General features: G+C 37.6%; 1 protein-coding gene across 1 annotated transcript; it reads left to right on the forward strand.

Annotated features, from left to right (window-relative positions):
• Positions 1–173: 173 nt before the first annotated feature.
• On the forward strand, positions 174–23,338 carry LOC101165066 (phosphoglucomutase-like protein 5). The gene is made up of 11 exons (XM_004072227.4): positions 174–668; positions 1,537–1,699; positions 1,798–1,944; positions 2,088–2,213; positions 2,299–2,489; positions 4,505–4,659; positions 14,936–15,051; positions 17,876–18,011; positions 18,148–18,331; positions 21,393–21,530; positions 22,649–23,338. Exons 1-11 carry the CDS (start codon positions 411–413, stop codon positions 22,736–22,738), a joined length of 1,704 nt encoding a protein of 567 aa, XP_004072275.1. The 5' UTR covers positions 174–410; the 3' UTR covers positions 22,739–23,338.

The following is a 23,338-nucleotide window of genomic DNA, read 5'->3' on the forward strand; positions in this document are numbered from 1 at the left end:
TAACTACAGTCAGCATTATATTTTCTCTTATTGAGCCCAACAGAGTCCAGTTTCCCTTCTGGTTGACACAATTCCCCCTGTCCCATCAGCCAAATGGGATTTCTATTTTGGTCTGGAGGCTCAGCTGATTGTAAGCGTTGAATACTTTGTCCCACCCTCTTTTTTTTCTTCTTGCTGGTTTTAGGGAAAGAGGGAGTTGTCCTCACAGCAGAGGGGCGTTTTGGTGTCTGTTAGATCCAGTCAGTCCTGACTCAGTCAGCCAGCTTTGGACTATGTGCTTTTTCTTTCATGAGTGACAGTTTTTCCCCAAAATTCCTGTCATCCCTGTGTGGGACTGCTGGCCCAGTTGCCCTCCTCGTCCAGGACCAGCACTCCTTTGCAGTTTGTTTAATCTTCTCTTGACAACAAGGATGGAGTTAAGTCCCATCCCAGTGGTGACGGTCCAAACGTCCCCCTTTGAGGACCAGCGGCCCGGTACCAGCGGCCTGCGAAGGAAGACGGCTGTGTTCGAGGGGAAGAGGAACTACCTACAGAACTACATCCAGAGCCTGCTGTCCTCCATCGACCTGCGGGACCGGCAGGGCTGCACCATGGTGGTGGGCAGCGACGGCCGCTACTTCAGCAGAGCTGCCACCGAGGTGATAGTGCAGATGGCAGCTGCCAACGGGGTAAGAATAAAGGCAGAGGGGACCTCAGGGACTTCCATGCATCTGTTCCCCTCCGTCAACCAGCTTTGTGCTGTCAAGCTTAATTTATTCAGGAAAATTACTAGAAAATATCATCCAGTGTTTAATAAAGTTTCTGTTTAGTCTTAGATAATTTCCAATCTATAATGCTGCCACATTTCTGTTGATTTTTCTAAAAATATCTTTATTGCAGTGCAATACCGACACTTATTTGAACTTGCAGATTAACAGGAGTAAGGAGGAGTAAGGATAATTTCCAGAGTGAAAGAAAAAAAACTGAAAGAACAGAATTAGTGGGGTGTTTTTTTTGAGTTTCTGCTGGCCCCAGCCAAATGTCTCTGATGTCAACCTTATCAGCACTTCCATCCATCCTGCTCTGTTTTTCCTGCCTATGTTTGCCACACCTCCTCCTCCTGCAGCCCCACACCAGAGCACCACCTCTCCAAACTGTCCATGCATGCAGGGATCCCCAGTCATGCTGAGTGACAATAGACCAGAAGGAAACACTTACAAACTAATGATGCATCAAGCTTGAACTCGTGTTTCAGTGTGTATGCATGCATTTCACCTTTTTTAATTCCTATCTGGTGAGCACACTTGTTATTTATGTATGGAATTATAGCTTGGTGTTATTACCCACTTATAAGTAGATGCAAAATATAAATAGGGCAGCTCTGTCATCCACTCCCTCTAAATTAGATCCTTTGCTATTTGTTATTTGTAGCAGTTGGTCCATTAAAGAAACTTTGATGTGTTAGAATGCAACTATCAGGGTAGGGAAAGTGACGCTTTTCTTTTCATTTAGTGTAACACCAGAATGATTGACTGCACATACATTTGTGCCGCGCAGATCGGTCGTCTGGTAATCGGTCACAACAGCCTACTATCCACCCCCGCTGTTTCCTGCATCATCAGGAAGATCAAGGCGATCGGCGGCATCATCCTCACCGCAAGTCACAACTCCGGTGGACCTGGTGGAAACTTTGGGATCAAGTTCAATGTGGCTAATGGAGGTGAGGGCAGCAAAAGATTTGCTATTTAGAAGTCAAATGTAGATTGCTGACGCGGTTTAATCAGAAAATTTGATGAGTTTGTGGATGTCTTCTTGCAGGTCCGTCCTCAGATACAGTGATGGAACGCATCTCTCAGGTGAGCCGGACATTGGAGGAGTATGCCATCTGCCCTGATTTGCGGATTGACCTCTCAAGGCTGGGGAGACAGGAGTTTGATCTTGAGAACAAGTTCAAACCTTTCAGAGGTACAGAGGTTGTCCAGTCAACACTTGTGTGCATCATAAATGTTATGTCAAAAAGGATTTTCTATTGAGTATTTCCAGAAAATATAGACAAACACATTTTTTCTTTGTTTTCACCTAACAGTGACTTTGTTCTGTGTTTCCAGTTGAAATTGTAGACTCAGTTGAAGTGTATCTCCAGCTGCTCCGAAGCATCTTCGACTTTTCAGCCATAAAAAGTCTCCTTACAGGACCTGACCAGCTGAAGATACACATCGATGCAATGAATGGAGGTGGACATAACTCTAAAATCATCTCCAAGATGTTGTCACAGCAAGTGAAATGTTTTTTCCCCCCCTGTCCTCCCTCTTAATACAGTGATGGGTCCCTACGTGCGTAGGATCCTGTGTGATGAACTCGGAGCTCCTGCTAACTCTGCAGTCAACTGTGTCCCTTTGGAGGACTTCGGCGGACGACCTCCTGAGCCCAACCTGACCTACGCCACATCTCTGGTAGAAGCCATGAAAGGAGGGGACTTTGGCTTTGGGGCTGCATTTGATGCAGATGGGGTGAGTTTTTTATACATCCCATAAATCCCCTTTCAAAAACCATCACTTTTACACTGACAGATGTGTTGCTGAGTCTGTAGTATTCTGAGATTTTAGTCAGTAGAAGACTTTAAATGTTTGCAAAAGTGGATCAATGTAACAGAAAACATGTACACTTCCACACGTTTTAGGAAGTGTCTTCAGTCAGAGGCTTCTCCAGGTCCAAACTGGATTTATTAGCAAACATAGTCACAATATGTCATAATATTATTATTTTGAGTTGATTTTTTTTGAGCTAAGGATTTTTAAAAGACAACTATGCAATATTAAGTCACAGAAATAATGGACAGAACAAATATAAAACGCTTTGCACTTTTTTAAACCTTCAAGTTCAAACTCTAATCTAAGCACATCTATATTTTATACACTTTTAACACTTTGTACCACATGGACACTTTTACTACTCTAATATTTAGGCCTTGTACTCTATTGGACAGTCGTGCATTTCATTTTATATTGTACTATGTGTATATGGATGTGACAATCAATTTGAATTAGAATACAACATGTCTTGCACTTTTTTTACTTTCTTCTTATGAACAGATGCTTTCAATTTGAAACTCACATTGTACAATCTACCACCTCTTTGTTTGAGGAAAGCTGTTTTATGGTAAATGTATCACTTCTTATGACATACTTACTTAATTGCAACTTTTTAAAAACCCTTACTCATTTAGGGTTTACATGAGAACAAAATGACATGTTACTACACAGACAAACACAATATGTCTCAATTTTTGGGTAATAAATCATAACAAAAGTTGATGATGAAATAGTTTTGGTCAAACTCCCTCTTAAAATAATAAAAAAAACATTTGAATGTTCTTATCAAATGTAGCATAGTTCTTTTTAAATAAAATACAGGCGTTAGCGAGAACATCCTTGTATTCCTTATCGATGACTATTTTCCCTTTTTAAAACTAAAATGAAATAATGGTTATGAAAGGAGCCAATGATGACTACATCCTTTTTCAATTTGGAAATATATTTTCCGGTTCAGTGGAAACCAGCTAAGGTTTTTGGGTGGATACAAGCTGAACCGAAGACTATCTCCTCCCCTATAATACATTGTTTATTTGTATTTGTTTTTTTCTTTGTTTATGCTGACAAAAACCTGTCAGAGCTAAACCCCGGATTGAACATGGTGATCCAACAATCTGATAACTTTTCTTGTTGAGTCATTCAGTAGACATTTCCATACACACTTGCACACGCCCCAGCTGTTGTGAGTTATCTCAGCATCAGCGATCTGAATCTCACCGTCATTGTGGTTTTTTGGTCTCATTCAGACCAAGTGACCTCACAACAACTCGTAACACTGACCGTGATGGGACTCAGGATTTCTGGCAAGAATCATTTGCTTTTAGGAACAAAAGATGAGCTGCGATTTTTAAAGTTGTTCCTCTTTCAGCATATCCCTTCTGGGGTCGCCAAAGTGGTTCAGCTTTCAATGATTTGCACAGGTGGTTTGGCAGAGATTTAGATGTACTTTCTGACACCACCATGACTTTTATCTGGACTGGGGGACCGGCACGGGGAGGACTCAGACTTGGGCCTTGTTGCGCCTGCGTAGTTGGCAGTTGTGCGAAGGGTCTTGCCCAACGACCCACACTGGATGAAGCTCGTCACTCCTGACTCCCTATGTACTAGTCCTACATGCAGCCAACTGAGCCATCTAGCCGCAGCTTTGATTTTTAAAATGATATACTAATTCAGGCATGTGAGCATTGGTTACAGCTGGACTGGAAGATGATGGTTTGACTCAAAACACACTACAGACTGTTATCTACACCAAAGCAGAACTGGGATTTAAAGCAGTGAGCAATTCAAATAACTGTTTTGATGTTTTCACTGAATTTGTTGACAAAAAACGTTGACTAAGATGTTCAGGGACATGTATTATGATTATTTATTCTTTTTCTTTGCTACAAGGTGTAACTGTCTAAATGAGACTTGAACTCTGCTTTTGCTGTCAGGACCGCTACATGATCCTGGGAGAAAACGGCTTCTTTGTGAATCCGTCAGACTCGGTTGCCATCATGGCTGCTAACCTCTCCACCATCCCGTACTTCAAACAGCATGGCGTCAGAGGCTTTGCAAGGAGTATGGCCACCAGCTGTGCCCTCGACAGGTAGAAGAAAACCCCCACACACAAGTACACAATCACTAGATCTAGAGAGTCATGTCACTCCCACCAGGACATTTTTCACTGACCCCTGCTGAGTAGATTCTCCGGAGGAGGACCACACCCGCCTTGAGATCACTTAAATGCCCCTCCTCATGTGCACCCACACAAATTTACTCACTAACTATAAATATATTATCCGTTATGTAAGATGAGAGCCAAGCAAAGACTGCTGAGCGTGTACTCACAGCTATAAAATCCTCTCCATTGACATTGTTCCAGCTGGAGAGATCCCTGCACGGCACTCCACCCAGCAGGCCTCAACAGTGTTCTGCTCATTTATGTCATACATAACTTATGGGAAAAGAATATGCCAATTTAAATCATGTTTTTTAATAAAACAAAGTCTCTGCCATAAGGGGATATTGCTAAATTTCCAAGTGAATATTATCTTTGTGTGTATTTGGGAATATGCACTTTTTCTTTTTACCATGGAGAGCTCTTTGGTCAGTAAAGTCTTCATAGTTGACGTCTTTTAAGCACATGCTCTCTATTTTTTTAGACATATAAGATGTATTTTCTAATACTCAACATTTTTTGTCACTTTCTTTTATATACATTTTCCACTTGTTCTTTATTGCTATGTTGATTATTCTTTTTTTTACCAAAACAAGCTAAGACACAGGAAAACAGGGAAGATTTGGCAGAGAATGAAGCAAACTGAGTATGTTTGCTGTGGATGATAATTACTGCCAAAGAGCAGCTATGAAAACATAAACAGAACCACACAGAAGGTAGATCTGACCAGGATAAACAAGAGAAACACACAAAAGAATATGAATGTGCAAAGCGGGAATGTCAGGGTAAAGGGCAACTTCAAAAGTTACCAAAAAACACAAAATCCCAAATGGCAAAATACTCCAACTTTATCCAATTTTTTTAACATCAGGGTCGTACAGAAGCAAATAAACCAATACAGTTAAAGATCTTTCCAGTCAGAATCATTTCTCCAATACTAGGAGTTCAGTCGTGATTTGATCTCATTCCTGTATTTATTTAAAATTTGATATAAACTTTATTTATCCTGGCGAAAAAGAGTGCAGGACATGTAGTACATACTGTATGGTTTGTGTAACTCCCTCAAGCATCGTAATTTTAAAACCGTTGCCTTTTGAGCCGTGTCTCTGAGAATGTTGTGAATGTGTGGCCCTTTTTCCACAGCAGTCACCTCACGCCGTCTCTGGAGAAGATGTTCTCATTTAAAAGAGTCAAATCAGTGCTGTACCCAACTCAACACTCAAAGATTCTGAGACGCATCTGTGTGAACAGGGTTTAAATGTTCAGCTTCTATTTGGGAAGGATCTGTGTGTGATTCACCTGTGACCAATCTGCTCTCATGTTCACAAATGGTTTTTGTCCAGGATGAATGTTTGTCAGCTTTATCTAGTGAACTAGTCCCAAAACAAAAATGCAATCTCTTGGTCCTGTTGCTGCACATTAAAGCTGTGTTAAGCATACTTTTGTTGTTGAACCACAGCATGATATATTTTTGCTGAATGTACCTTCGCCTGTTCTGTGTGTCATTTTCTGATGATGGAGGACATATATCAAGAAAATTCAGCTCTAAATTGAACATGTGATCATTCCTTTATTTAAGGGGTTGTGAATCAGGAGCAGAGGAAAAACTGCTGTTTGAAAAAAGAGCGTCTTTGTGATGTAGAAAATATGCTGGGCGGGTCACAAGCTTCCTGCTCAGAACTCTCAGTAAAGAGGAGAGGAAGAGGGACCAGAGTTGCTTCGCGCCAACGCTTCTCCCCACAACTCAGAGAAACATATCTAACAAACGCCTGCTACTCTGCAGAAACTATGCCCTAGAAAATGACCCAGGTTTTTTGATTTCATGACTAAAAACAGCATAAATATAATTAAAAGACAACTGGGGACCCTTTTACAATGCATCAAAAGACGATTGGAGAGGAACTTTAATATCAGCAAATAAAAAGAAAGAAATTTAAATGGTTCAATAGAGTTAAAATAATAAAATTTAACTATAAACACAAAAAGCAGTGCCAGAATCTGGCTATATTGTAGTAGCATCTTACAATTCCACAGAACCTACCTCACTATAGTATTGGTTTCCATCCCATAATTCTCCTTGTTTCAGTGCCACCACAGATTGTGTTTTGTGTTTATTCAAGACCTTTCTTCTAAAGTGACGTTTGGGTGGTTTATTTGGAATATTTCCATTAAAAGGTTCGGGGAAGGCCAAGCTTTGGCTTCCACAAAGACATTTTGGCTGAAACATCTTAAAACTAGATTGAATCAGTCTTCAAACATCACTGGTTTCCACCGTCAAAGCAAACAGCCCCAGAGTTTCCCTCCGTAACCACTTTGTTTTACTGTGGTCAGGTTGATCTTTTCAGAATGTGCTTTACTGTTTGTTCACAACAAAATATTGACTCATTGATAAGCCTGAGGGCCCCAATACTTTTTTCAGAACTCCATAGAAAAAACATTCTACTCCTTTTTAAGGTTTGATTATTAGTTCAAATCAAATCAAATCAAACTTTATTTATAAAGCACTTTTCATATAAAAATATAACACAAAGTGCTTCACATTAAAACACAACAAAATATAAAAACAAGTATTGACGAATTAAAAATAAAATAAAAAATAATAAATAAATAAATAGGGCCCCCCTCCCCGTACCTAGCCCCCCACTCCTTTCACACCTCCCACCCCTTAAGTGATGGCAAGGACAATGAGAAAGTTGACCTAGAATACTGATAATGTATGTTTTAAAACTTCCCTTTCCTTTTCTGTATTTGTGGTTTAAAGGAACATTTTGACAGCTCTTTAGCTTTTTTCACCATATGTCATCTTGCAAATGTTATTTATTTACTATAAAAATGGTATTAAGTTAGGAATGGGTTTCTTTTACAAAATAAGACTTTGGAATATTTCCTCCCTCTTACCTACAGTACATACCTTACTGAAACATTTTTCTGACTATACTTCTTTCCTGTGAAGGCCATTTTGTATGGCCATTATCCGAATTCAGAGTATTTTGGCCAAGGGGGTGGGGGGTGGGTAGTACAACAGTTAACAAGCTTGGTTGTCTCAGCATTCACCTGGTAAAGTCCAAACAAATTTTGGCTATTAACACCACTTTACAGATGCAGAACTTAAAATGGGCAGCAGTGGATGCAGTTTGTTTTTCCTGGACATAAGAAACTGGAGCTTTTGTTTCCTTTTGTGTTTGTGAACACAACTAAGTACAAAATATGATTTGATAGAAAGTTACTTTTTTTTAAACCGTTTTCTAGATTTCCAGAAACTCATGTTTTACTTTTTTTATGTTCTGTTGCCCTTTTTTTAATGTGAAGATATTTGCAGGATAAACAAAGACTAGATTGTTTTTTCTTGAAGCTCCAGGACAATTTATAGTTTAGTCTCCTTGCCCGTTTCCATTCCAAAATATGGATTATATGTATATATATATATATATATATATATATATATATATATATATATATATATATATATATATATATATATATATATATATATATATATATATATATATATATATATATATATATATATATATATTCCTAATAGTAAGCCAATTTAAAGACAGCAGGGATCATGAGAGACACAAAGTTGTCTTAATAGTCAAATCAACCAATCAGAAGAAGCCTGGTCTATACAAGGACAGGAGATTTACTGGAACTGCTTGGGGTGCATAGGGAAGATGCACGAGGAGCTGATCAAATAAAAAGATTTTTGGTTTACTGTATCATCAAAAAATAACCTGATATAGCCTCTTTAACTTTCTAAGCATGTGAAGTGCGGTCTTGCCTTGCAGAGGTCCTGCTTTCATTTTGTAGACAGAGGAGCTGTAGACACACAGACACACACTGTTGTGTTGTAGCACTGATCCTGTCCCGAGGCAGTCTCATGATAACTGCAATGATCAAACTGAAGGAGCTGCTTGCTTTCACCATCTCTTTTTCTTTGGTCAGCTTCACTGTATCTTCCACACAACCGCACCTCCCAAACACACACAAGCACACACACACAATCACTGACAAAGTGTCACATGTCCCACTAAGAGGGCTATCAAGCAGCACACATACTTAAATGTAGTGTAACAAAAATGACTTAGAATTAGCTTTTGTATTTATCTTGCTGATCTTTTATGTTGATGTGAGCACACTTACAGCAAATAACATAAAATTATCTTTTGAAATCTAGGAAGAGCAGAAGTACAATGATCCCTCCTACAGTCCCTATACTTACAGTGCTCGAGGCTGTCCAACAGCTTTGTAAACAAGTTATGTTGTGTAAGATGATGTTCCTACACCTAAATCATCAGCATGCCCGAGGACATTAAATCTGCCACGAAGTTCAGTATGTCTGCCTCCTCTGCACTCATAAGTATCCATAAGCATCGCCACTGCTGGAGGTCTCAATGCTCAGCCATCAGCCACACAACAGCCACTCAATTATCTACTGCAACACTGATGTATATGTCTGTATGTCTCTGACGAACTCCAGAAAGTGTTGAAGTATAGCCAGCAAAGTGCTGTCAAAACCTGGAGTCTGTCCAAGCGGACTCCTTTTTAGGAGAATTTGTGGCTTCCAGTTTAGACTAATACTCCTCCCGGTTGTGTGTTTGTGAATCATCAGGCACATTAAAGTCCTGATAACAGCTATTGGAGACTGTACAGTAATGTGTGTAACTGTTTGATTTATTGTGGTAAAAACACAACACATATGTGTTGAGATTGTCAGGTTAGAATTTGATTCTTTATAAAAAAAGATCTATCAAGTTTGTAGCCTCTGTGAACGCATATTAGGGAAGTGTTGGTGACATGAGGGAAAAATGAACATGAGTGTGTGTGTTTGTGTGCATGAGGGGTGTTGGGAAAGGAAACATCTGCTTGTCCTCCAACGGAACCAAAGATGGAGGTTATCTGGATGAAGAAAGAGTTCAAAAATCTGCTCGGAAGGAAAAAACAACAAGGAGAAAGTTTGATTTAATGTAACTTTATTTTATTTTGGTAGTTTGCCTACCTTTATTTATATTCATGAAACTACTGCTAATACAAAAGTAGAGTATGTCAATTTTATTTTTACAGTTTAACCAATCAAACGCTGTTTTGAAAGCTTTTATTTAGCAAAAAAACAAACAAAAGCAAAGACGTACAAAATACATTTATTTTTCTCACTAATTAAAATGAAAAACTGACAAAAAGAAAAAAAAACACTTAATGCTGTTATCCTGTCTACTTCTGAAATACTTGTAAAAAAAAACAAGCCAAGCAAGCTCATAGTTAAATCTGCAAGTGCATGTTTCCTGTGAAATCCTTTAAGTGATCATAGACTAATTAAAAATGGCAGAATTGCAACTTCTAAAACAGATCCTAAAGAAAGCCCTCAGAGAAAATATATCTGATATTTAGTTTGTGTTTTGGCCATAAATGTTTGCAGTCAAGCTTTAATAAAGCGCAACACTTTTAGACTGAATAGCTATTAAGTCCACACTGAGCTATCTTCAACAAGCAAGGCCACTGCGCTGTGTTTGGGAAAAGACAACGCAAAGGCAGTCATTTCCTCACACTATAAATGTAAGGAAAGAAATAAACCATAAACCAATAAGCCAATATATTCAGCCGTTTTCATTGATGTAAATGTTTCATAAATTTTATTAAAAAACTATAGTGAATAATAAAGTAGTAGCAGCTATACAATGGAAATACAGTATTAGTATTGATAATGCCACGATACCTCCTCATATCTGAATATCTGAATAACTATTTTGGATTAAAAAAAAATGGTTGAACCATTTCTTTGGTAAATAGTAATAATAATAATAATGGATTGGATTTATCTGCGCTTTTCAAGACACCCAAAGCGCTTACATTGTGTCCATTATTCATTCACTCCTCATTCATACTTGGTGATGGTAAGCTATGGTTGTAGCCACAGCTGCCCTGGGGCAGACTGACAGAGGCGTGGCTGCCATTTCGCGCCTATGGCCCCTCTGACCATCACCGGGATCATTCATACACATTCACACACCAGTGGAGCCACACTGGAGGCAAGGAGGGTGAAGTGTCTTGCCCAAGGACACAACGACATTTTGGCTGGTGGGAGCGGGGATCGAACCGCCAACCCTTCGATCATTGGACGACCCGCTCAACCACCTGAGCCACTGTTGCCCCATAAATAGTCAATAGTTTCTTTTAAATTCTCTTATGGACTTAAAGATCGTTAGATTACATTTGACCGGAGGTAGAAAAAACACCTATTCAAGTAGAAGTGCTGTTACAAGGTTGAAAATCCACACGGAAAGTAGCCCAGGAGCTGCAGATTCCAATTTGTCAGTCAGTGGGGTTCGAATCCCAGGCTTGACGATCATTGCGTTTTTTTTAAGACTCTTTGACTTTGAGGCAAATGTTTCTGCAAATCAACAGTAACAATAATAATATATATAATATATATATATATATATATATATATATATATATATATATATATATATATATATATATATATATATATATATATATATAATAAATAAATAACAATAATAATTAAATTGATTTAAACAGACCTTTCAAAAATATGATACCACACATTAAAAGTTTAGCCATCAAACAAGCCTTAAAAATAAATGAAAAGGAGAGATAATGATTTAATTAAACTGAGTCAAATAGTGTTGTGTTAAAAACCTGGCAAAACACAAATTAAAATGTAAAAACATGTTAAAATATAGAAAGTATAACAAAACATTTGGTGATATTTTTACAAAAACAGAAACATACTGGAGCTTGGTATGAGAAGCATCAAATTAGATTTGTTTAGAAAAAAAGGTGCTGTAAGACATGTAGCTTCTTATTTTTTTTATTAAAAGTATCTTTGTGGGTTTTTCCCACAAAGGGGTTCTTTCTTGCATCTTGAAAAGCGAGTTGTGTGTTAGTGCACTAATGGCATTGAGGATGATGGGAAGTACCTAAGTAAAAAGATTTCCTCTTTTTTATTTTTTTATTTTGCAATCATAAAAATTATGCAAAAATGAAAGGTGATACTTTTTCCCAAGTCACATATGTATGTGTAAAGCTTGTTTGCTCTTTCACCGGCAGAAAAAAGTTCAAAAATAGCAAAACTCCAGTAAAAGTGATTAATTATATGAAATAGTAGTTTTGTGAGGAGCCTTTTTAATACTTTAAGGATCCTGTTTTAAATACACGTTACCTTTTCTTTCATTTCAAACATTTCTGTACAAATTTTAACAACTTGTTGACTTTGTTTCTTTAATTTGTGTTCAGTATGTAATGTTAACATTGCCAACTGTTGAGTCAAATGATCAGAGGTTTAGTAAAAGATTACAACCACAAATATATACAACTGTTCCAAATTTTCGCAATTAAGGAAAACACAGTTTGGCTGTATTTTTGCTGTAATCTTAATATGATTTTATGTGGTTGTGATTATTAATTGAGAAAACAAACCATTCAGCTGCTGCCTAAACTGTCTTTCAACTTTGTTAAACTTAAGGATAACACACTTCCCTTCTTGGTTTGTGCTTCATCAATCCTGTTGTGGTTTTAGTTGGTGCTTTTCTTGATTGGAGACCCAACATCAAAAACGCCGTACTCTTTTTGGAGGGACTGAGTGTGTTTTACTTTCAAGAATGCCTGGCCTTCCGTTTCAGCGCTTGCATCCCAGGAGATGGATAGATAAACTTGGTTTATCCTTATTTGGCCATTCATCCCATCATCTTGTAAACAACTGTGTAGGGCACTGTGGAGTTTATTTATCTAACTGATGATTATGAGAACGTGTAAAAAGAAGCTCCTGGAACCACCCGCATGCGCAGACATGTCACTGCGGTTTCCCACAGACTGACATGTCCACACGTGGGTTCTGTTGGCTTGAAAATGGGTAGAAATCAACGCAGGAAAGCGTGTTTACTTTTTGTATAGATCTTTGCAGTGGTGTTGATGATGTTCTGAGATAGAAGGAAATTAGACAGAACCGAGCTCTTCACACAGTTTGACTAGTAGAGGGTTTGTTCCATCTATTTCTGGGCAAATAATCCTGAAATTATGCTTAAACAATTTTCAGGGCCTTTAAAACATTATCAGCAACATTTATAGAGGTGATAGTTGTCCACATTTTTCTTAACTAAGTATAAAAAAATCAGAAAATTAAATGGGGAAGTTTAGTTTAAGTTATCGGTAATTTGGATGTCAAATGGTTGGTATGTGCAGATAATAAAATAGTGATTGGAACAGCTTTATTTGACTTTTTATAGTATTTTCTCATTGGTTATTATGAAATAAGTTGATGTAATTCATCAGGTATCCACCTCTAAATAGAGCTTTATCTGATGATCTTCTGTTTCTTTTATGGGAGTTTTTTTTCTAAATTGTTTACAGTGTGGAGTCCCTCAGGGACTTCTGTCTATATTTATAAACAATTTACCCTATGTTCTGACCAATTGCAGTGCTCATTTGAATTTTGCATAATCTAAATACAATGTGTCAATCTACACACTTCTGTCTAAACAACAACGGATTGTGAAAGTAAATTAGAAAAGTTGGAAAAAAGTATTTTTAAGTCACCTTGATTGCTGCTCACCTGTTCGGTTGGGTGGCCATTTCCAAACTCTGAATAGCTTCAAGTTGTAAGGGTTGCTTTGGCATTTCCACCTGGCGTGAGTATGGAAAACATGCATGGAAGACTCTCATGGCTCAGAGTAGACATGAGGCTGGTATTTAACCTTTTAGTATTCTGAAATTAGTTATGTAGGAGATTAACATAGTTGTGGTGCCCAGCAGGATTTCTGTGGTCATAAACAAAAATCCTGATCAAATGCATTCTAGATCCGTACAAAAGAGTCATAACAATGTGGAATCCATTACCAGTTTTTGTTACAGAAACCCAAAGTAAAACCAGTTTTAAAAGATTACATGAAAACAAATTCTTTTCAAGTGAATGTTTAAAGTTTATTTTTGACTTTCGATGCTTGACAGTCGGAAAACACCCAACCCCACGTAAAGTACTATTTAAAAGAACAACGTCCTATTGTTTCCACTTTGAGTTCTTTAATAATCCAAGTCTGTTTGATTTTTCTCTAATTTTTTTAGATGATCCACATGTCTTCAGCTCTAAGAGTGAAGGCAAAGTTTTAAATTGTGAACACTAAAACGTTTTTTTATCCCCTCCTACTTAAATATGTTCTTCCTGGTTGTTTCACGAAACGCATCAAAGTTAACCCACATCCCCATGAGAGCATGGCTTACCTCAGTAAAATATAATTTAAAAAAACGAAGAAAAGAAAAAGAGCGCCAAATTGGGGTTACCAGAGGTTGCAAAATGTAAAAAAAATATGCACACAATCTCAGATCTTGAAACAGAGTTTACTGTCAAAACAAGACTTTTGACCATATGTTTTACAAACTTCTCCCAATGGATTTTCCCCACAGTCCTGTGTGTCCGGTAATGCAATTTCTGTTTAAAAAGACCACAAAGTAAATCACACTTTTATCCAATTGACCGCATATTAGCTGCTAGAAAATTTTTGGTAAAGATTTTTGTAATTTTATTGAATTTCAATGTATTTCCTAGACGTACAAAAAAGTGCAAAAAAGGGCTAAAGTTTCAGGTGAGATGATCCCCATTACAATGAAATGAAAAATGCATCTCTGTATGCTCACCAGCTCATTGTTTAGTGTTAAACCAGCCACATGCAATGTTGCTGTGAGCACTTTTTACTATGTTTGCTTTAAGAGAACAGCTGCTGGTCTGGAAAGTTTGCTGCCAAGGCAGCGGGGAAGAAGTGAAACACTTGGGAGTCGTAAAACAAAAATCTGAAAAATCTGCTCTGTGCAGCCAGAAGAAAGGCAGAAGTCACATTACTGCGGTTTCAATGTTTCCAACAGTTCACTTTAAACACATTTTACATGCACACACCAGGAGACTCCTTCTTTTTTATCTCCTACATGACTCACCTTCTTCATGAACATCTACTAAGTGGTTGGCTCGTGTTCCTCCTGTTGCCTTTTACCTTATTAAGTTATTGGATGAGCTGCTGGCAGATCATGCCTGTCACGGAACATTTGGTTTTCTTTACTTTAAAGGTCAGAGGAAAAGCTTTTTTTTATACCGACTAATAAAATTCTAATGCTATTTACTGAAAGAAAAAAAAAGTGATCAAAAGTACATTTATTTTTGTCTCTCTTATGCCTCTTCTCTGCATGCATGCAGGGTAGCGAAAGCCATGAAACTGGCTTTGTATGAGACTCCTGCAGGCTGGAGGTACTTTGGAAATCTGATGGATTCTGGCCGCTGTTCCCTCTGTGGGGAGGAGAGCTTCGGGACAGGTAGGATGCACACACACCATTTCGTCACGATGCTCAAAATGACAGATTTGTGCAGACATCCATAAATGAAAGCAATTGTAAGAGCAATTATAATCAAAATTAAGGTAAATTTGTAGATTCAAATGGTTGGAATTACTTGGAAAATTTGAGCAGCTGCGTCTGAAAACTCCCCTCCCCTCTGCAGCAACTGTTGTGGATGTGCCTTAAAAAAGGCTGTAGCTGTAGGGCTATGCTAGCCAGCTGCTGCTGGAGCTGTCATTGTGCACCCAGTGGAAATACACCCCCACTAACGTTGGCCCCTTTGTATCAATTCACTTTTTTATGCATCGCTAAATCCAGAATTCGAACATGTCCATGCTGTTGCGGAACAATTACGCTACAACAAAAAACCTATTCTGTTGCGACCACTGCTCAGACGTCAGCCACACGTCACAAATTTAACTTGCTTTCAGTCTGTCTCAAGAGTAAAACTGAAACAGTGTGTCCCAAATGCGTGCAGCTCTGGCAGGAGCCGTCTAATAGATGAGAGGGTCGTGACCCTGCTGGATGTGTAAATAATCCCCATTCTTCTGCTATAAAAGGACACTGAACTTTTGCAACATACTGACAAGCCACAAGTGGCAATATTATTGTTCTGCAATAGGAATATATCTACAGATTATATAACATTTGCTCTCCATGTGCATCATTTTATTTAAACTTCTGTTGCAACATTCTTTATTGTCGCAATAAACCTGATTGGAAAAGTTGTTTTTCAGTTTTTGGATTTTGATCACATTTTCAAACGGCAGCATAACTTAGCATAAGTGAAAAGAAACATTAACAGAAGACAAAAAAAGCTGAAAAATTGATACATGTTGACCTTCATGAGAAATGGAGAAAGAGCAGAGACTTGGAAAGCCCAGAGGAACATGGAAGCTCACTTTCTGTCTATCCTTGTAAGGCAAAAAGCTAAGGGGAAGCCTAGTGGAGTAAATCACTAGCCCCGCTCTTTAACGGCACATAAAGCATTGACAGAAGTAGTTCAGCTACACGGTTTAACCTTCAGTGTTTTGCTCAGACTGTTTTGCCTTCACCGTGCATTCCACGTATATGGAGGTCCATTCAGTAAAAGAGGAAAAGGAATAGGAATCTTTAAAAAAGATGAATTTGCTTGCTTGTGCACGAGGGTGAGAGTGACATGGCCTTCAGGGCATCATACTATTTTAAGATATTCAATGTTCAGAGAAACAAAAAGCAACGAATGAGTGGAAATTATGAAGAAAAGAAAGGATTATAACAAGATCAGGCCATTTTATTTTGCTCCTGCTTCATAATAATGGGTTACGATGATATCTATTTGATTTTCTTTAATTTTTAATTAACTGAACAAATGTATAGATGTGCAAGCAACACAAGAAAACGACATTTAATCTCTAGAAGACTGAATTTGTTTCCAGCTATGAAAAGAAAGCACTTATTCTTTTGCTTTCAAGTAGATGCTAAATTAAGGTAATTTTGGAGTGAAGGGGTTTGATGCATGTTGCTATCAATAGGATTCAAGGGGTTAAAGTCGTATTAGTTGTCATACACCTGGATGTGTGTAATTGGTTCTCTGCGTCCCCTGGGGGAGCAATGAGCTGCAGTCATAAGTCTAAGGAATCATTTGGTGGTTTAACCCCCTAATCCAACCCCTTGATCCTGAGGATCAACCATTGACTGTATATGAGAACTGGACTGAGTGACTCTTCCCCCGTGGCATTCCAAATAAGAAGTACCCGCTGGCGCCGAGAAGCCAAAATCCCACAGAACGCTACTGAGAAATAAACTGCTCTAACCTGACTATAGTTATGCTCTTTTTGCAGATCCATTGAATATTTATGTGGAAACGAATACGTAAATAAGAACAAGTAAATAAGTGTTATAAATCATTGTTTAGTTTTACTCATTGAAATTTACATCTTCGTGCACAGCTTTTGAAATTTTTCCCTTAACTTTACATTTAGATTCCTTCCTGTTTCATTCCACATACAGAAATGCAAACATTTACCATGTTATTTAAGCCACAATGATCATAAAGTGATATATTTTTTCCTAACTTATCAGATAATTATCATTATCTTATTATATTATTATTATTTTTTTCCTAACTTATCAGATAATTATCATGTCTTAACAGAGGACATGAAGTTGGCTAATGTTAGGGTAGAAGATGTCCATGACAGAGTGAGGTGGAAAACGATGATTCGCTGTGGCGACCCCTGATGGGAAAAGCCGAAAGAGAAAGAAAGGATCAGATAATTATCATGGCTATTAAACTTTATCTTTGAAACTTGACAAATTCAAACATAAGGGGCTTTAGAATTAACACTGACTGTTTTCCTGTTTCTGGAAAGGTGACAATCTGTAGGCCATTGCAACTTTTTTCACATTTTAGGAGAATAATTTCATTGTGTGGGTTTAAAAAAAAGAAAAAAAAGTGATCCCAAAGAGAAAGAGATGGTGAGCATGCTAACAGGGAAACTTGACTTCATTTTCCACTCCCGGGTGTCACATGGAAACACTGCTGAAACATTCTTAACCTTAATAGACACCTTCACTGTGCTGCTGGAACTGGACACAGACTGATGGCCTCTTTTCAAAGGCCGTAGAGGCACAATCTGCTTCTGAGTCTGTGTTGAACAGACAGCAGATAGGGTGTGTTTTTGTTTTTTATCACAGAACACTGCTTATGTACTGGTAGAAGCTAAAAGAGTCAAAAGAAACCTCAATGCCAGATAAAGCACTTTTACTTTGAAACTAAAGTGAAGAGAACAGAGTTAGGATGTCGATCTCTCTCCTCCAGGCTCCGATCACATTCGTGAGAAGGATGGGTTGTGGTCGGTTTTGATGTGGTTGTCCATCATGGCAGCCAGGAAGCAAAGTGTGGAGCAACTTGTCAGAGAGCACTGGGCAAAGTTTGGACGCAACTACTTCTGCAGGTAACAAGGTTGTTTCATCTGAAAGTCAGCGGACCTTCATCACCCTGATTGAAGCTGCTCTACCTCACCTGTCATCTGATGTCAGCTTCACCTTTTCATTTGCTACTTTTGTGTGTGTTTGTTCACTGGTGGTCAGATTTGACTACGAAGGCTTGGACCCACGCGCAGCGTTTTACCTGATGAGGGACCTGGAGACTGTTATTTCGGACAAAGCCTTCACCAGTCAGAAGTTTGCCGTGGGGGAGCGCATTTACAGCGTGGAGAGGGCCGAAAACTTTGAGTATATTGACCCCGTGGATGGAACAGTGGCGCGGAACCAGGTCAGTGTGGGGAACTCCGGAAGTGCAGGATGTCATGAGAAAATTAGAGAAAGGATGTTGTTACTGACCTTATTGTTTCATAAAAAGCTGGACTGAAGACCATCTTTACCCACCACTGGTATTTTATATATGATTTGGTCTGTTTTCTTTGATTGTTTAAATCCATTTATAATCCTAAAAGGGACATGGTCCATCACTCCTGTAGAATATTCCGTTGAAAATCATTAGTCATGTAACAGGTTATTGAAAACAGTTAACTACAATAATAGTATAGTGTGTGATGTTACTCAAGACAGAAAAAGATTAACAAATTACATGATCAAGTTAAAAGACAGTGTTTGTTTTGTCCCCACCAAACCTCATTGGAGAAACCCTAAAATTACCCCTGCGAGGCATTTGTAGTGCTGAGAATTGCTTTCAGTAAAAGGGCATGCCCCTATTTTTGTTCAGTTTTGTTGCAAAAAAAATAATAATGTGGTTAATTAATTGTTACCTCCAGTACAGTTTTCAAGATTATTATACTCGCAGAGGACTAATGTATTTTTGATACTAGACAGTAATTTTGTCTTGTTTGTATTCGGACCTGTTTACTTTAGAGTGAAAAGGATCTGAAGTGCTTAGTGGTAAATGACTGAACGGGTGCTTCACACAGAAATCTAATGGCCTCTCCCTGGACAATTGATATGATTTCAAGAGCAGTTATTCACCTGTATTTTATTTGTAAAGCAGATGATCTTAAAAGCCTTTGGACACTCTATATTCATCAATTGTAAATATAAACAGGAATATTTTAATATAACAATTTTTATGCCTTTTAAAGTACAAACTGGGCTTTTTATGTGGTTTGATATTTTACCCAATCTAAAATTATGCACCAAGGAAACTTATATTATCCCTATTTTTATAACAATGAAATTAACCAAATGTTTTAGAATAAATAGAGGGAAATGGTACAGACAATAGAAAATAACTTTTAGGTAAAACCCTTAACAAAATCTGTTTGAAGGTGTTGCCGACATAGTTACTCTTTGTTCGTCAGTTTCATGCACTTACCCTCCAGACCACCCACTGAGAAGCTCCATGTTTGGACGTGACCATCCATCTTCCATTTCAAGCCAACAACACACAGAGGCACACACATGTCAAACGGCACATGTCCATTCCAAACACTGATAACTGGCTCGGCTTGTGCAATCTTTGCTCCTCTTCTCCCTCTTGTTCTTTGTGAAGTTTATCCAGCTGCCTCCTGTTCTCCCCTCATGGAAACTCAGGGCGACTTTGCTTCTGCCTAACTGTACACACAAAAACACAGAGGTGTAACCATGACTTCAGAGGACATCAGACTGACATTCATCCTCATTTTTATAATGTAAAACTCCAAATCTTTATATTAACCTTAAAAAGGTTTTGCTGTTGTGTTTGCCCCGTAACCATCAGGGAGACATGCAAAATCCTTCATTCTGTCACCAGGGCTACAGCATGTCCACAGCTAATTAGTGAATCACTTTAAAATGGTAAAGCCCAGTTGCCATAGTGAATGTTATTGTAGCACACATTCCTCCCAGGACAGAATTATATCAGCTGTCGTCTCACTTGTGCCGTCTCCATTGCAAGTTAGAAAGGTTGACACACAGACTCAAACAAGACACCCAAACACAAATGCACAGGACAAAAGCTTGAGGGATTTGCACAGCTGTGGCATGCCAGCATTTTGTTGCCAGCTACTGAACCTGCTGGTATCGTCTGCACAGCAGAAAGGACAGTGGATAAACTTAGAACCAGCTCATGCCCTCTTTGTTTTGCTGATGTGGTGATTTTGATTATAATTTTAATTTAAATGTAATTAAATGTTTTTTATTAAACCACAGCTGGTATGTACATCCTATGCTCACAACCCCTGAGCTCCGTTGACTGCTGTTTTAATAAGCATTAGTCAGCCCGGTGATAACTCCCACTCTATTGTTAGAGATGATCTGGCATCCTCAAAGATAGAAAGACTGACAGACGATCACCTCTCATTATCTCTGTCTCTTCTCTGTCTTGGACTCTTACTGAGAGGAAAGAACTAAAACATAAACAAAGCTTAAACTTGGGGTGATGGTCTGCAACCTAAAGCTATAGAGTCTAGAGCCAAATACGGATCATTTTTCAGTTTGAATAAATAATGAGTTTGTTGTTTTAGTTCATTGGTTTAAATTTGTTATTTGTGTTTATATTTTTAACTTGTCATATAACTAAGTAAAAAAATAACAGTCCCAGTTGCTGTTCAAGTTCTTAGAGTATGGAATTGCATTTAGAGGCATAGATATAGTTTTAAAATTTGATTCTTCACCAACATCACATTTACATTCGATATTAAAAAAGAGGAAGGTTCACCAAAGTCATTGTGATAAAAAATAAAACGTTTGACTTTATTTCAGGTGAATCTGCTGCAGCGGGAGGATCTTATTTGATACAGGCTGTATTTTATTCATGCTATTCTCAAAAGTAAAATAAGTTAAAATTGGTATAAATAAAACACTGTTATAGTTAATTACTGTATTTTAAAGCTTTAATTTGTGTAATGTCAATTTAAGTCAAATGAAGGTTTCATGGCTCTTCCTTGAAACTGAAATGTGTCCCCCTACTAAAAGTTGATCTCTTTTTTAGTCTTAGGTTTCAGCAAAACCTACATAATAAAAGGCAATCGGATCTTTAAACGTTATGTTTAAACCAGAAATATGATCACATATATTTAACTATTAAGGAACATTTTTTCCTATTTTAATTAACTCAAAATACCTGCTTGAAATTACAATTTAGAAGAATTTTTTGTTATTTATGATGAGGACTTGCAACAAAATAGTCAGGCACAACATTGGAGTTGTTAACAGCGACATCTAGTGGACATTTTTCATGACAACACTGCAAAAAAAGTGACTGGTCATTTTAAAATGTGATAAATAATAATGATGTTAGTTAGTGAAGGAAACATTTGTTGATGTTCCTGCTGCTGATAAAGGTTATTGAAAAAACAAAGGGGCACCTGCTTCACACTTCTTGTCTTGTACTGCTTCCTTAGGGTCTGAAGATCACTTTCACAGATGCGTCCAGATTGATGTTTCGGATGAGCGGAAGTGATGGAGGGATGGGCGCCACCATCCGTATTTATGCCGAGAGCTTTGAGAGAGACATTGAGCGACACAATCGAGAGACTCAGGTATAAAGACTGAATGTGAACAATCGCAACCTACACTCAACCAAATCTCAACTTTTAAAATTAAAAAAGTTCTTTTGCCTCAAAACTAAACTGATTGCAGCAAAATGATCTTTTTTCTTTACCAATAATCATAAATGCGTTGTTGTGACTGTAATTGACTTGTAGTCTTTTGAAAGTTAAAGAACTCAGATTATTTATATGGTTGATGCTGGCACAACACATTTAGCGTTATCAAGCTAGAGTCACAATGGTTGGCAGCACACCATGACTGGGATGTTTGGTCTTTTACAGGATATTCTTAAATGGTATTTCACCCAATTTTTTCTTCAAATTAATGTAATCTGCAAGGTGGATAAACAATTAAACAAAACTTTTTGTTTGTTTGTTTGAATTATAAAATGTAATGGACTGTTAACAGAACGACAGCCACAATAACCTATTAATTTCATGTGTCTGAAAGATTAGATATCTAATCAATGAAAATTTTAATTGACATATTTCAAATAATAAGAAAGCCAAAATATCAGTCATTTAATTTTTGAATATTTTGAAGCCTTCATGTTGAATTGAAAGCTGGAAAAGCAGTTTTGGAAAATGTCAATTTCGATAAAACCACATCCACCAAGCGCAAAAACTTTTTTTTTTTGATGAAATTGTCGTCTTTTCATTAGGCAAATTTACTTTCACAAAATTCATCTTGCACAATTTCATAGACAATCGAAATACAGCTGATGTCATACACTCAATTGTTATTATGAATCGTTTGTTCTTGTTCCCGTATTTTTTTGAATACATTTCTCACAAAGGTCCAACTTATATTCCAGTGCGACTTATATTCCGAGAAATCCGGCAAGCCTACCTGATTTTTAAGAAATTACAGACAGAAATTAGAAGATTCTGGTTAAGCATTGCAGTTCATGTTAAAGGCTAAAAAAGATGTGAATAAAGCAATTCAATTTATTTTCTCACTTATTTAAACAATAAAAATTACAAACAAGTACATAAAGTAATACACACATGCAAGAGAAGTAAAACAAATAGGTGACATTCAGTTGGAGTTTTTGTCAGCATCATCATCTGTGTTCACTGATCTTGTTTTCATTTCATCCTATGAACAGGTGGTGCTCGGTCCGCTTATTGCCATCGCCCTGAAGATCTCTAACATTCACGAGAGAACTGGCCGCGGTGGGCCAAACGTCATCACATGAGCTAGCTATGAGACACACACACATGCCAAATAAACATCTACCTGCTCACACTGAAAAATCCTCCTTCAGTGACCTTATTCTGTTCTTATCTGCCATCAAAAAATGCCATTTCTGTCGCTTCACAGCCGGTTTTGTTTCCCTATAACGTAGACTGAACAACAATATCAACTGAAGGAGTTTGAAACACCCATTTCAATTCTTTGTTGACAGTTTTTGACCTGTTGTGCAGAATAAGCAGGTGAAAATATGTCAACCATAAACATGACTGTTCAAAATGATTGCCGATGTTTGTTGCTTGATGCTCTCCTGTTCCTTGTGCATGATTTTCAATGTCAGATTCTTTTTTTATGTATTCACTCTTTATATTGTTGTTTTATTCCAAATCTGTTTTAATTTTTTGCTTTTAAGACTGTTACTTTTAAAATCCCATGTGGTAGCTCATATCAGGAGGGTTAAAAATTTTAAAAATTAGTGTGAAATCGCTAAACTTTCTTTGCAAGATAGGGAACTTTGCCAAAACTGCATCCTTTTTTTGTCTGATCTGTATGATGATGTCAGAAAACATCTTTTTGTTAATCCAAATAAATAAAAAATGCCTGC

The sequence above is a fragment of the Oryzias latipes genome, chromosome 9 (assembly GCF_002234675.1).
Source record: "Oryzias latipes chromosome 9, ASM223467v1".
NCBI lineage: Eukaryota > Metazoa > Chordata > Actinopteri > Beloniformes > Adrianichthyidae > Oryzias > Oryzias latipes.

What these genes read in the sequence shown, in the direction of transcription:
- LOC101165066 (XM_004072227.4), top strand. Translation starts at nt 411, where the DNA reads ATGGAGTTAAGTCCCATCCCAGTGGTGACGGTCCAAACGTCCCCCTTT. An exon ending in GGAGGAGAGCTTCGGGACAG is followed by an intron (nt 15,052 to 17,875) that starts GTAGGATGCACA and finishes TCTCTCCTCCAG; the next exon opens with GCTCCGATCACATTCGTGAG. An exon ending in GACACAATCGAGAGACTCAG is followed by an intron (nt 21,531 to 22,648) that starts GTATAAAGACTG and finishes TCCTATGAACAG; the next exon opens with GTGGTGCTCGGTCCGCTTAT.